Source organism: Jaculus jaculus, chromosome 10, assembly GCF_020740685.1.
Source record: "Jaculus jaculus isolate mJacJac1 chromosome 10, mJacJac1.mat.Y.cur, whole genome shotgun sequence".
NCBI classification, from domain to species: Eukaryota; Metazoa; Chordata; class Mammalia; order Rodentia; family Dipodidae; genus Jaculus; species Jaculus jaculus.
The window spans coordinates 19,318,332-19,333,602 of record NC_059111.1 but is presented as its reverse complement, the minus strand read 5'-3'; the positions used below and the strand labels follow the sequence as shown (position 1 = coordinate 19,333,602).

At 48.1% G+C, this 15,271-nt stretch overlaps 1 protein-coding gene across 5 annotated transcripts in view; it reads left to right on the top strand.

Moving 5' to 3' along the window:
* Positions 1-1,741: 1,741 nt before the first annotated feature.
* Gramd2a (GRAM domain containing 2A) overlaps positions 1,742-15,271 on the top strand; it is a 53,644-nt gene continuing 40,114 nt past the window's right edge. For 2 of the 5 annotated variants that reach the window (XM_045161021.1, XM_045161022.1), the window contains exons 1-2: positions 1,742-1,832; positions 7,488-7,609. In XM_045161021.1, the coding sequence (XP_045016956.1) occupies positions 7,557-7,609 (53 nt within the window). In that variant the 5' untranslated portion in view covers positions 1,742-1,832; positions 7,488-7,556. Of the gene's footprint in view, positions 1,833-7,487; positions 7,610-12,438; positions 12,602-15,271 lie in introns of those variants that run through there. The other 3 variants (XM_045161024.1, XM_045161023.1, XM_045161025.1) reach the window with 3 other exon arrangements.

The following is a 15,271-nucleotide window of genomic DNA, read 5'->3' as shown; positions in this document are numbered from 1 at the left end:
GAAAAGTTTTATGGGCAGCCTCTAGGGGCTCTTTGTTTGCCCTCCCACTGTGTCTTACCGGTGGGGTAGGGGAGGTTGGGACCTCCCCCTCTCCTGATCACTCTCAGAATTAAGTGACCTAGTGGTAGGATCAGAGGAGCTGTGGAGTTGCAAAGTAAGACCTGTTCTCACTGCCCAGTTAGCCCATTGTCAGGTCCCTGCCTGAGTGAATTTCAGTCAGTTTGGGCTACAACGAGAGCCTACTTCAAAAAAGTTGTTGGAGGGCCTAGAGGGATGACTTAGCACTTACGATGCTTGCCTGTGAGGCCTAAGGACTGACCGAGGTTTGATTCTCCAGTACCTACGTAAGCCAGATGCACAAGGTGGTGCATGAGTCTGGAGTTCATTTGCAGTGGCCAGAGGCCCTGATATGCCCCTTCTCTATTTGCCTTTCTCGCTCAAAATACTTTTTTTAAATTTTTGTTCATTTTTATTTGAGAGCAACAGAGAAAGAATGGGCGCACCAGGGCCTCCGGCCACTGCAAACGAACTCCACATGCGTGCACCCCCTTGTGCATCTGGCTAACATAGGTCCTGGAGAATAGAGCCTCGAACCGGGATCCTTAGGCTTCACAGGCAAGCGCTTAACCGCTAAGCCATCTCTCCAGTCCCTCAAAATATTTTTTAAAAGTTGTTGGAGGGGGCGCTGGAAAGATGGCTTAGTAGTTAAAGTGGCTAAAGCCAGATGCACAAAGTGATGTAGATGTCTGGAGTTTGCAGAAGCAGCAAGAGGCCATGGTGCTCGCATTTTCTCAAAACAAAAATTTAAGAAACAGGGTGGAGAGATGATTTAGTGGTTAAGGTGTTTGCCTACAAGGCCGCATGACTCAGGTTCTGTTTCCCAGTACCCACATAAAGTCAGAGGCTCGGGCGCCCATTCTGTCTATCTCAATTTGCTTACAAATAAAGGGGTTGGAAAGATTAGTGGTTAAGCTTGCAAAGCATAAAGACCTGGGTTCAATTCCCTTCGTCTCCTCTTTGCTTGCAAATAAATAAAAATAATGTGTGTGAGATAATGGGCCCGCTAGGGCCTCCAGCCACTGCAAACGAACTCCAGGCGCATATGCCACCTTGTGCGTGGGTCCTGGGGAATCGAACCTGCGTCCTGCGGCTTTGCATACAAGCACCTTAACTACTAAGCCATCTCTCTAGCCCTAAGAATATTTTAAAATATTTTTAAAGCAGTTAAAGGTACTTGCTTGCAAAACCTGTTCTGGGTTCAAGTGCATAAGGTGGCACATGCATCTGGTGTTCTGTTTGCAGTGGCAAGAGGCCCTGGCGTACTCATTTATTTTCTGCTTGAGAAGTCTGTTTGGGAGAAACTGCCTAAGTGGTACTGGGTCCAGTGTTCCAAACCCTCTGTTATTAAAGATGTTAAACTTCAGTGGACCTTATTGAGGGGAAGGCATGAGTCAGTTCCTGCCCAGGGCATGGAACCACAAAGAACAGAAAGGAAGCGCCCAAGACCCTCGGATGTAAGAGACAGTAGGTATAAACCCAGGGTCTGGCTTCCGGGACCTCGTAGGTTTTTTTTGGTTTTTTGTTTTTTTTTTTTTTTTTGCCTTGTACCACCGGGGAGGATCTGCGCAGTTTTGAGTCCCACCTTGGCAGTGTAGAGGATTGGCCAATGAGCTGAGCCCGTCCCGCGCGAGCAGCCAATGGGCGGGAGGGGGCGTGTCCTCCCGGGAGGGGGCGTGGTCGGAGGGCGCTGGGTCCCGAGCGCGGCCGCGGGCTCCTGGTCTGGGAGCAGCGATGACCGCTCTGAGCCGGAGCGAGGCCACCGAGGCGGGCAGGTAAGGGTGGCGGCCCCGGGGCCGGCCTCGGGGGTGCCGGAGGCCTCTGCGAGAGCCTGCTGTTGCTGCTGTTTGGGGGCGCAGCACCTGGATGCTTTCTGTCCACGGGCCAGGCACCTTCCTGCCACCGGAATGCGGGCTCGGGTCCAGGGCTGCGCTGCGCGGAGCCGGCGCCTTCCATGGGGCTGCGAGGTGCTCGCTAGGGCAAGATGCTTCTCAGGGGTCCGAAGTTGGCATCCGGGCCGTGGAGTGCACCTCGCCGGGGATCACTTCCCATGCTCCACCGCCGCCCCTCCGCCACCGACGCTGTTCATTCATTCATTCGTGCATTCACTCATTCATTTCCTGCCATTTCGACCCTTCTCCAGTCCCGACTGGCCCATCCCCAAGGCTGGCGCTCCCTGAGGGCCCCTCTCCCCCCGCCAGAGGCATCTAGGGCTGCTGGGGAGGCATCCTGGAGCTGTCTCAGCACGACCCGGCCGCACCCGTGCGTGCGCCAGGCCCGGGCGGGCTGGGGCCGGTCGTCAAGCCTGGGAGATCTGGTCCAAAGTCGACCTGGGGAGGAAAGTTCTTGCAGATGGAGAAGAGTCATGAGGCAGAGAAGACAGGAGATGGCCTAACAGATGACATCGAGCTGGGGAACGTAGATAGAGGGCTTGCCTAGCATGCACGAAGCCCTGGCTGGGTTCGACCTCGAGCACCGCCATAGACCCCGGTAGTATGGTGCATGCTGTGATCCAAGCACTCGGTGAGTGCACGCTGGAGGATCAGAAGTTCAGGATCATCCTGGACTACATAGTGAGTTCGAGGCTAGCGTGAGCTAAGTGAGATCCTCCCAACAACCAATAATAATAATAAAGTAAAGAATAGTGGCTTCTGCTCCTTAAAGTCTTGGGGCCTGGGGACAGGATTGTTTAGGGGAAGATGAAACCCCTAGGCAAAGCTGTGAGTTCCAGTTCCAGGAAGGGGTTCCATAGGGCAAATGTGAACCTGGGCCCAAATCAGCCCTGAGAACACAGGGTGCCTGTCCTGTAAGAGTTTGAAGAGGGGGGGTTGCCTCTAGCTAGCTGTTACCTGTCCCCTCTCTTTGCTTGTCGCCTCCCTCACCACACACGATTTGTGTGCAAAGCCGCCCCTCTTTTGCAGAAGTCAGAGTCCTAGGGACTGGAAGAGGGTCTGACAACATGGGATGGCACCCCTTCTCCACCTCTAGTTGGCTTTGAACTCAGCTCAGCAAATGCCTTTTCCCAGGAGATTGGGTAAAGGGTGTCTCTCTGGTCTGGTGGCAAGGGGCCCAATATACTCTCTACAGACTTCTTGTTAGATCAGCTGGAGCCCGGTACAGGCTGTCCTGCAGACACACTTAGGGTAGAGGTTATATTTGGCAGGCATTAAGTGTGGCCTTAATGGACATTTGTGGGAGAGATGGGCAGGACCAGAGGGCAGGGCTGACAGAGGCGCCTACTGAATGTTCAGGAATATTTCTTCTGGGGCCAAGTAAGAGGTCTTCCTAAGGGAAAAGTTAAACAGCCTAGAGAGAGCAGCCTGGGTCCCAAGCATGCCTTGCTGCTTGTTTGTTTTTTTTTTTTTTTCAATTTCTGAGCTGAGGCTTGTCCTCAGTGGTTTAGTGTCCACTAGAAAGATCCATATGCTAATTTATTCACCTAGGATGCTCCGGAGCCCAACCAAGGTGGTTTACGGCTATAGGCCTCTGGGAAGCTGTTCTGTGACCTGCTAGCACCTGCTTAAATGGCTCCACCCAGCCCTTAAGCTAGCTAAGCCATAGCCCTGGCTCTTATATGACACGTTCTCTATTTATAAGACTGACCTGAAAAGCTTCACTCTGGGAGGAGACAGAAGTGCCTTCTGTCCTAAAGCTCACGCTGCCCCTGTGCTTTGACATGGGATAAATCACTTCTCTCGACCTGGGTGACCATAAAGCAAAAGGATGGGGCATGGGCTCCCCAGTGCCTTCTCCACACAGTGGTTTGGTGACTCTGGTAACTAGCATTTTTCCTCCTCCGTTCCTGAAGGTGTTCCTTTCCATAATTTCCCCTTGCTATGACTGCCCGCGGAAGTCCACGAAGTCACTAAGGGTGCATTTGTTGTTTTGTGTCTGAGCGCGAACACCAGAAAATTGTACTTGTCCCTCCCTGGGAAGGGAGACAGCTTCCTCTTTAACTCTGTATCTATGGCTGATCCAAGCTTAAGTTTGACCAGAGGTCGGTTTTGGCTACTGTACCTCTTCACCTGGGCTACAGGGCGCTGATCTTTTACCACCTGTTATCTCTAAGCGGAACTTTGATTAACGCTCCACCTGTTTACTAATGTAGGGAAGAAGTTGATGAGCACAGATAGCCCTAAGAATGAGTGTGATTAAGAAGTAACAGCCTCCCGCAGATGTACCTGTCTGCTAAGAGCTGGGAAGGCATTGTTCTCAAGAGGGTAAACCTCCAAGGGACAAACTTTCCTCTCCCCTCTCCTCCTCCCACAGCTTTAGAATTGGTTTTCATAACTTGTGGCAGTTGAATCAACCTTTAAATTCTTGTCTTAAGTGAGTGCTTATTTTTCTAATATAATATTTATTTATGAGAGAGAGAGGCAGAGAAACAACAGAGAGAGAGAGCATGCCAGGGTCTCTAGCAACTGCAAACAAACTCCAGATGCATTTGCTAGTTTGTGCATCTGGCTTTATGTGGGTACTGGAGAATTGAACCTGGATCCTTAGTCTTGCAAGCAAGTGCCTTAACTCTCTCCAGGTCAAGTTAATACTTCTTAATGATGCATAAAATGACACTATGTTTAAAATGGCATTATTGGGCTGGAGAGATGGCTTAGCGGTTAAGCGCTTGCTTGTGAAGCCTAAGGACCCCGGTTCAAGGCTCAATTCCCCAGGACCTGTGTAAGCAGATGCACAAGGTGGTGCATGCATCTGGAGTTCATTGGGCCCATTCTGTCTATATCTATCTGCCTCTTTCTCTGTCTCTCTCAAATAAATTTAAAAAAAATTTAAATGACATTATCAATTTGTGTGTATGTATGTGTGTGATGTATAGTTGTGTCTATTTTTTTTTTTTTTTAGTATGGGCAGATATGTGCACTATGTCCACACTTCTGGTGGCCAGAGTGGAAGCTGGGTGTCCTCCTCTGTCACCCTGCTATTTTGTCACTGAGCTTAGAGCTGCTAATTTTCAATCAGACTGACCAGCAAACCCCAGTGATTCTCCTGCTCAGGGCTGTGGTTACAGGCACACGTGTATATGTAGATGTCCACGTCTGGCTTTTATTTATTTTTGTTTATTTATTTATTTGGTTTTTCAAGTTAGGGTCTCACTCTAGTTCAGGCTGACCTGGAAATTCACTCTGTGTTCTCGGGGTACCCTCGAACTCACGGTGATCCTCCTACCTCTACCTCTTGAGTGCTGGGATTAAAGGTGTGTGACACCATGCCACAAAAGTTTTCTTTTTATACTTTATGTTTTTATTTATTTATTTTACACACACACACACACACACACACACACACACACACTATGGGTGTGCCAGGGCCTCTTATCACTGCAAATGAACTCCTGACATATGCACTTACTTTGGACATTTGGCTTTACCTGGGTCCTGGGCAATTGAACCTAGGCCAGTAGGATTTGCAAGCAAGAACCTTTGACCATTGAGCCATCTTTCCAGACAACTTAATTTTTTATCTTTATTTATTTATTTCATTTTTAGTTATTTTTGTTTTTTTGAGGTAAGGTCTCACTCTGGCCCAGGCTGACCTGGAATTCACTATGTAGTCTCAGGGTGGCCTCAAACTCATGGTGATGCTTCTACCTCTGCCTCCCAAGTGCTGGGATTAAAGGTGTGCGCCACCACGCCAGGCTTAGAGTTTCTTGTCACTGTAAATAAATGCCAGGCATTTAGTGTTACTTTTTGCATCTGACTTTACATGGCTCGTTAGGCAACTGAACCCAGGTCAATAGGCTTTGCAGACAGGCACCTTTAACCACTGGTCCATCTCCCCAGTCCCACCAGGACCATTGGTTTATTTTTTTGAGATAGGGTCTCAGGTATCCCTGGATAGCCTCACACTTAATACATAGCCAAGAGTAATTTTAAACACCTGATCCTCCTGTGCCACCATGCCCAGTTTAATGTGGTCCTGTGGATTCAACCTAGGGGCTGCTTGGATGGTAAGCAAGCACTCTGCCAGCTGAGCTACAGATCTAGCCCCTTCCCAGTTTGTTTGTTTTTTTTTTTCATTTGAGACAGGGTCTCTATTAACCCAGACTGGCCTGGAACTTACACAATCCTCCTGCCTCAGCCTTCCAAGCACTGGGATTCCAGGCATGAGTCACCGCCACATTTGGCTCTCAGTTTGTTGGTATTGTTTAAATATTCCCCTGACTCCTGAGTTGTATGTGAACTGTGAATTGCCTCTGAATCCCTGCTCCGATCTTGGAAGTTTGTACCTTTCAGGAAACATACACGGTTTGGTTCTTTCCCTTGGAGGGGTTGTAGGAAACCATTGATGATTATGCCATCCAGACTCACCATTTCATTAGGGATTAGAGAGTCTAATTCTATCAGCCTTTCTTCATTTATTAAATGGAAGTGTTCCCTGTGCAGCGCTGTGATTACTCTGAGGTATAGCTAGTATGGGGGAGGCAGGGGGAGAGCAGAGTACACACTTGACTCTTTTCCTTTTGGTGGGGGGTCTCAAGGTAGGGTCTCACTCTAACCCAGGCTTGACTATGTAGTCTCAGGGTGGCCTTGAACTCTCAGCAATCCTTCTACCTCTGCCTCCTGAGTGCTGGGATTTAAGACATGTGCCGCTACCCCGGCCTATTTCTTTTTTATATTTATTTATATTTATATTTATTTATTTGATAGAGAGAAAGAAAGAGGCAGAGAGAGAGAGAATGGGCACGCCAGGGCCTCCAGCCACTGCAAACAAACTCCAGATGCATGTGCCACCTTGTGCATCTGGCTTACGTGGGTCCTGGAGAATCGAATCTGGGTCCTTAGGCTTTGCAGGCAAATGCCTCAACCACTAAGCCATCTCTCCAACCCCTGTAAATACCATTTATAATCAGTGCTCGTATTGTGCACCTTTAAGTTGTTTCCCAAGTCCCTGTGCCATGACCCCAATCTTTTGTGGCTTGCTCATTCCTGCTAGGATTAGATGGTTTAGGTAATTCTGTATTTCCAACTTTGGATTTGGAATCAGCCATGTCTCCAAGAAGCACTGGTTCCTTTTAGTAGTATGTGGTATTTACTTAGAGACTATAATTAAAGCCAAGTAATTTTCCTTTTTAACTAATCAGTTGGGTGGTCTGTATTTTAAAACTTTTTGCTTTTGTTATTGTTGATTAAGTTGCAGATGTAGTTTTTATCATTTTGGGAATCGACTACACTGAGAATGTAAAAATGCTCTCTTCTACAAACTATGGCCCTCTGCTTAGATCCCAAGGGTGTCCTGAATCCCAGGAGGTCACAAAACCGCTCTAAATCCTGGGCCTAGATCTCAGAAGGATGTGGTTTACATTAGATTGTCAACTGGGGTCCCTAGCCGTGGGGAGAGACTTGGGAGGACTGGGATTGGCCTGTTGGCCCCATGGAAAAGCAGAAAGTGGGAACGCTAGGGGATGTTTCTTGCAGTAAGACAAGAAATGAAGTGCCTGGACTTGTGACCGCACTAATCACACCGTGAGGGATCAAGTCTTATCAATGAAGAGCCAGGACGACAAAGGATCGTCTCTCCTGAGGTATCACCGAATACAGTGAGTCCTTTTGGGGACTGGAGCTGCTCTGACATACCTAAGGGGGATATTTATGTCCAGGAACCCATTTTGAAATTCTAATTACCTAAGTCCAACTTCATCTCCCCCCCTCCCAAGTCACTTGAACATTCCTTTTCTTTTTAGTTTTTTTTTTTTTTCTTCTTTTTCTTTTACATGTGGCACAGGCTGGCCTCGAACTCACCATGTAGCTGATGATGACCTTGACCTAGTGATCCTCCTGCCTCAACGTCCCAGGTGCTGGAATTACAGGTGTACACGTCATACCTGGTTTACCCAGTGCTAAAGATGGAACCTAGGGCCTCATGCATGCTAGGTAGGCAGGCACTGTACCAACTGAGCTACATCCCCAGCCCCCATTCATTCTTTCTTTTATTATTTATTTATTCGTCAGAAAGAGGCAGAGAGAGAGAGAGAGAGAGAGTGAGCACCAGGGCCTCCAGCTGTTGCAAGTGAACCCTAGATGCATGTGCCACTTTGTGCAGCTGGCTCACGTGGGACCTGGGACCTTTGGCTTTGCAGGCAAGTGCCTTAACCACTAAGCCATCCCTCCAGCTCTCTTTCCTTTTTCCTTGTGGGTGGCAGCACTGAGGATTGGATCTATGCTCTCGCAGACATGGGTGCTCTACCACTCAGCTCTGTCCTCAGCCCTGAACACATATGTCTTTACCCCAAGTTCCTTGGTATGGGGAACATTGAAGAAGGTTCATTTTCGTCTGCTAAGTCATTCGCGCGTAGGTGGTGAGTGTGATGTGGCAGGAATGGCCCATGCTTGCAGAAAGGCCTGCGTTTCAGTCTTTACTCCACAAGTTTGTGCTGACTTTTCATGCCCCTGAGCTTCCCGTTCTACGGTAAGACAGACTCACATCTCGCTTCTGTCAGAGGTCCCCGGGCCATGCACTATGCACACACATGCATGCTCACCAAAGGCACTTTCTCCAAAGTGCCTCCAGCTTGTAGAATCTCTGATGATTCATTCAGCCCCCGCTAGGAAGAATTTCCTTTGTATTTCTTTTCTAGGTGTAAAGTTCAAAAGCGCTTGCCTGAAAAGCCTAAGGACCTAGACTCCATTCCACAGGACTCACATAAAGCTAGATGCACAAGGTGGCTCATGCATCTGGAGTTTATTTGCACTGGCTGGAGGCCCGGGCATGCAAATTCTCTTTCTCTCTATCTCTCAAAAATCCCTGTTTCAAATAAACAACAAAGAACAACAACATATTTTGGATCTGGGCGTGGTGGCGCCTGGCTTTTTGTTTTGTTTTCCGAGGTCAGGTCTTGCTCTAGGTCAGGCTGACCTGGAATTCACTATGCACATGCCTTTTTAATCCCAGCACTCAGGAGGAAGAGGTAAGAGGATCACTCTGAGTTCAAGGCCACCCTGAGACTACATTGTGAATTCCAGGTCAGCCTGGGCTAGAGTGAGACCTGACATCGGAAAAAAAAGGACATATTGTGTATGGATACATCGTGCGTTGGTACCACATTTTCCCTCCTCTCTGCACCCATTCTACAGGGGGCCCTCTCATTATGGTTGCTGGTGTTCCCATTGGGTTGTAGGTTATGCGTTGTGGGAGCAGCAGTCAGTAAGTGGGGGGAGGCAGTGCCTCTGGGCATGACATCCCAACCTTCCCACTCTCTCTTTTGCAAAATTCCCTGAGCCATGGGAGGGTGTTTTAAGTCTACTTCAGTGATGAGCTCTTAGGAGCCTCTGGATCTCTGCTTTGATCAATGTTGAGGATCCTCAGCGTCTGTCTCCTTCACCCTGGTGCTGATCGTCAGGCTCGCTGTGGGAGCAGCGCTCCTGCTCGTCCCCCCCAGCTCCTCTGAGGTTCTGCCAGGGCCCGCCACTGAAATGTGAGGGGTGCCTAACTCCTCAGGTCTAGCCACTTTTCCATGCGTGTACTGTCTGGAGCCTAGCTTAATTTTTTTTTTTTTCCCCAAGGTAGGGTCTCACTCTAGCTTAGACTGACCTGGAATTCACTAAATAGTCTCAGGGCAGCCTCGAACTCATGGCGATTCTCCTACATGTGCCTCCAGAGTGCTGAGATCAAAGGCGTGCACCACCATGCCCAGTTTAATTTTTTTTTTTTTTTTAATGAGGTAGGTTGTAATCCTTGCTGGCCTGGAATTCACTATGTAGTCTCAGGCTGGCCTTGAACTCACAGCGATCCTCCTACCTCTACTTCCCGAGTGCTGGGATTAAAAGCATGCACCACCACACCTGGCCATAACTAGCTTAATTTTTGCAGTATTGAGGATGAACCAAAGGCTTTACATATGTTCTACAAACACACTACTGCTGAGTTACATTTCCAGATTAAAGGGGTTTTGTGGCATATGTATATATATGTGGCATGTATACATGTATGTATTTGGATTTGCATGCATGTATGTGCACATGGAGGCCAGAGGACAACTTCAGATTTCATCCGGTATAGCCAACATTATCCTAAATGGAGAAAAACTTGAAACGTTTCCAATAAAATCAAGAACAAAGCAAGGGTGTCCACTTTCTTTACTTTTTAAAAAAAAATTATTTTTATTTATTTATTACAGTCAGAGAGAGAGAGAGAGAATGGGCACGCCAAGGCTTCCAGCCACCACAAACGAACTCCAGATGCATGTGCTCCCTTGTGCATCTGGCTTATGTGGGACCTGGCGAATCAAACCTGGGTCCTTAGACTTTGCAGGCATGCACCTTAACTACTAAGCCACATCTCTCCAGCCCCACTTTCTTCACTTTTAAGACAAGAGAAACAAATAAAAGGCATACAAATAGATGACATCCTCAGGTACACACCAATTTAGTTATTAGTTATTTATGTGAGAGCGAGTGACAGAGAGAAAAAGGCAGACAGAGATAATGGATGCACCAAGACCTCTAGCCACTGCAAACGAACTCCAGATACATGCGCCACCTTGTGCAGGGAATCAAACCTGGGTCCTTTGGCTTTGCCAGTAAATGCCTCAACCACTAAGCCAGCTCTCCAGGCCAACCCAACCCTTTTGTTTTTCTTCTTTTTGGTTTTGTTTCTGATTTTTTTTTTATTTCAAGATAGAGTCTCAGGCCTTTTATTGTCTTGGAGCTCATCTATGAGGTTAGACTGGCTGGCCAGGGATCCCCAGGGAGCTGTCTGCTTCTGCCTGCCCAGCACAGGGAGTACCACCGTGCCTGACGTTCACTTAGATACTGCTGATTGAACTCAGGGCCTTATGCTTGTGAGGCAAGCACTTTACCAATTGAGCTATCTCCCCAGCCCTCAAGTCTTATGTTGTTTAGAAGTTTTTATGGTTTTTTCCTCATAGATTTCCTTCCTTCCTTCTTTCTTTCTTTGTTTCTTTTTTTTTTTTATAATTTTTTTAAATTTTTTTTTAATTTATTTATTTGAGAACGACAGACACAGAGAGAAAGGCAGATAGAGGGAGGGAGAGAGAGTGGGCGCACCAGGGCTTCTAGCCTCTGCAAACGAACTCCAGACGCGTGCGCCCCCTTGTGCATCTGGCTAACGTGGGACCTGGGGAACTGAGCCTCGAACCGGGGTCCTTAGGCTTCACAGGCAGGCGCTTAACCGCTAAGCCATCTCTACAGCCCCTCTTTGTTTCTTTTTTGAGGTAGGGTCTTCCTCTAGCCCAGGCTGACCTGGAATTCACTATGTAGTCTCATGGTGGCCTCAAACTCATTGTGATCCTCCTATCTCCAGCTCCCAAGTGCTGGGATTAAAGGCTTGCACCACAACGTTCCCCCCCTCCCCCCAACACACACAGTTTTTTATTTTTATTTTTATTTTTTTGGTTAAACCTTTTTGCAGCCTCCACAGAGTGATGAAGGCTGGGCTGGAGAGATGGCTTAGTGGTTAAGGCGCTTGCCTGCAAAGCCAAAGAACGCAGGTTCTATTTCCCAGTACCCACGAAAGCTAGATGTACAAGGTAGGTAGAGCATGTGTCTGGAGTTCCCCCCGCCCCCCCTGAGGTAGGGTTTCACTCTAGCCCAGGCTGACCTGGAATTTACTATGTAGTTTGAGGGTGGCCTCGAACTCATGTGAGCCTCCTGCCTCTGCCTCCAGAGTGCTGGGATTAAAGACATGCTTCATCACGCCCAGCTGGAGTTTTTTTTACACTGGCTGAAAGTCCTTGCATGCCCATTCTCTCACTATCTGTCCCCCCTCCTTTCAAATAAATAAATATTTTTAAATTTTATTTTTACTGACAGAGAGAAAGAGAATGGGCAGGCCAGGGCCTCCAGCCACTGCGAAGGAACTCCAGAAGCATGTGCCACCTTGTGCATCTGACTAAAGTGGGTCCTGGGGAATAGAACCTGGTTCCATTGGCTTTGCCAGAGGTAGGGTCTCACTCTAGCTCAGGCTGACCTGGATTTCACTATGTAGTAGTCTCATGGTGGCCTTGAACTCATAGATCCTCCTACCTCTGTCTCCCAAATGCTGGGATTAAAGGCGTCCACCACCACACCCAGTTTAAAAAAAATTTTTTTTTGTTTTGTTTTTAATCATTGTGAGGGTTGGCAATTCCTGGGGGTTTCCAACAGTTACACAATCTGGGGTTCTCCCTAGGGAACAGGGACCCAGCAAGTTCCCCAAGCCTGGTCAAGAATCTGAACCCACAGCCGGAGCACAGCTGGGGGGAGAGCCGCGTTGGCGGGAGCCAGAGCAGGGCACGAGCCCAACCCTGCCCAGGGCGTGTGCACAGTCGGTCCAGGCCAGCTGCCAGCTTTGGAGCTGGGCCGGGCCCAGGGAAGGGGAGGGAGCGGGCCGCACATCTCTGCATCGTGGAAGAGGCAGGAGGTGGCTCCCTCCCGCAGGGGCCGATCGCCACCGTGTCACTGCAGCCGCCTTGGGAACCGCTAAGTGTGGCCCGGGAATTCTGGGTGTGGCTGCCCCTCGCTGGACCAAGGGACTTTGGTCCTCTCAGCCCTTTCTCCAAGGCAGGCAGGAGCAGAAAATAGACTTGTGTTTGGTGAGTCCCGATGGGCGGAGGACAGGCAGGTGAGGGTGGCTGGTGGGGGACGTGGACCCGGGCGCAGCACCTCCTGGGTCTCTGGGAAACAATCCTGAGCCAGGCCCCAGCATCACGGAGCTTGGTAGGGATGGGGCTGAGCTGGCTTGTGACCCGGTGTCCTCACTTGTGGTTAAAGGCCTGTCTTTATGGTTCAGACCCGGGGACAAAGTCACCAGCCTGGGAGGAAGGAAGGAGGAGCTGTCTCTATCTACCACTGCACGCGAGTGTCCTTGCTAAGGTTACCCAGCCACGTGGCGAAATTCAAGGACTGCTTTTCCTTCTCTGTTACTTGCCTTGGTTAACTTCTGCAGCGCCTGCCCACTCCTCCTTGGGAAGCGATCATTTGCTTCCATGGCAACCTCCACACTCCCCCACATCTCCTGGAAGGGACTCCCCCCCTCTTCCACACACTCTTTAAGCCAATGGTTCTTGTCTTGGTTTAAACCCAGACTTCTCTTCCTGCCCCTTCCTCTCCCCACCTCCTCATTTTCATTGAGATATAATTCATACATCATAAAACTTCATGTTTTTCTTTTCTTATTTTGCATGTGTGTGTTTTTTCGAGGTAAGGTCTCACTCAATCCCAGGCTGACTCTGAACGCAGCAATCCTACCTCTGTCTCCTGTGTGATAGGATTAAAGGTGTGTGCCACCATGCCTGGCTTAACATAGTATATATATATATTTTTTTCGAGATAGAGTCTTGCTGTAGCTTAGGCTGACCTGGAATTCACAATGTGCTCTCAGGGTGGCCTCGAACTCTTGGCAATCTTCCTACCTCTGCCTCCCCGAGTGCTAGGATTAAAGGCGTGCGCCACCACGCCCAGCTTACATAGTATTTTTTATAAATAATTTATTTATTTGTTTGCACGCAGAGAAAGTGAGAGAGAATGGGCATGCAAAGACCTCCAGCTACTGCAAACAAACTCCAGATGCATGTGCCACTTTGTGCATCTGGCTTTATGTGGGTACTGGGAAATCAAACCTGGATCATTAAGCATTGCAGGCAAGCTCCTTAACCTCTGAGCCATCTTTCCAGCCCTTAATATAATTGTTTTAAATATTTTATTTACTTTTTTATTAGAGAAAGAGAATGAATGAGTGTGCCAGGGCCTCCAGACACATGCATCACCATGTGCATCTGTCTTCTGTGGGTTCTGGAGAATGGAACCTGGGTCCTTTGACTTTGCTGGCAAGTGCCTTAACCAATACATCTCTCCAGCCCTCTTAACATAATATTTGTTTTGTTTGTTTGTTTTATGAGGTAGGTAGGCTCTCACTCTAGCTCAGGCTGACCTGGAATTCACTATGTAGTCTCAGGGTGACCTCGAATTCATAGTGATCCTCCTACCTGTGCCTCCTAAGTGCTGGAATTAAAGGTGGGTGCCACCACGGCCGGTTTAACATAATATATTTAAGATTCATGTTGTAGCATGTTTCATTGTTTACATGTGTAGTTGTGTGTATTTGCATGTTCATGTATGTGTGGGCACAGGTGGGAGGCCAGAAGTAGACATTGTGTGTCTTCCTCAGTCCCTCTCCACGTTGTTTTTTTGAGAGAAACCTGGTCTCACTGAATTTGGAATTTACCAATTCTGTTGGAATAGCTAGCTAGAAAGTAAGTCCCCATCTCCACCTTCTCAGCAGCTGGGATCACCCTCCTCACCACCACCACACCCAGTTTTTTATTTTTTTGAGGTAGGGTCTCACTCTAGCCCAGGCTGACCTGGAATTCACTATGGAGTCTCAGGGTGACCTCGAACTCATGGCGATCCTCCTACCTCTGCTTCCCAACTGTTGGGATTAAAGGGGTGCACCACTATGCCCTGTTCCATTTTCTTCTAAATGGGTGAATAGGAATATCACATTTGATTTCTAATGATCATGTTTGGGTTGTTTCCACCTTTGGGCTATTAGGAATTATGCTGTGGTGAAGATTCATGTGTAATACTTGGTGTGGACATGCATTTAATTTTTTTTCTTTTTTTAAATTTACTTGTTAGAGAGAGGGAGAGAGGGAGAGAGAAAGAGAGAACATGAGCATGCTAGGGCTCTAGCCACTGCATAGGAACTCTAGATGCATGTGCCACCATGTGCATCTCACTTACGCAGGAACTGGAGAATCAAACCTGGATCCTTAGGCTTCGCAGGCATGTGCCTTAACCACTAAGCCATCTCTCCAGCCTGCATTTTTTTATTTTCATTTTTTATTGCCAACTTCCATAATTGTAGACAATAAACCATGATAATTCCCTCCACCCACTTTCCCCTTTGCAACTTCACTCTCCATCATACCCCTTCCCCCTCTCAAGCAGTCTCTCTTTTATTTTGATGTTGGACACACATTTTGAAGGATCTTGGGTATATACCCAGGAGTAGAATTGTCTTAACTGTTAAGCTATCTCTCCAGTCCTTTTTAACTTTTTTTTCTCGAGGTAGGGTTTCATTCTAACCCAGGCTGACCTGGAACTCTCTCTGTAGTTGCAGTGATCCTCCTACTTCTGCTCCCAAGTGTTGGGACTAAAGGCATGCACCACTACACCCAGCTTTTAACCACTTTAAATTTACAGTTTGTGCCAGGCAGGGGCATGGATTAAAAAAAAAAAAACTGAGCTCAAGAGATGGCTTA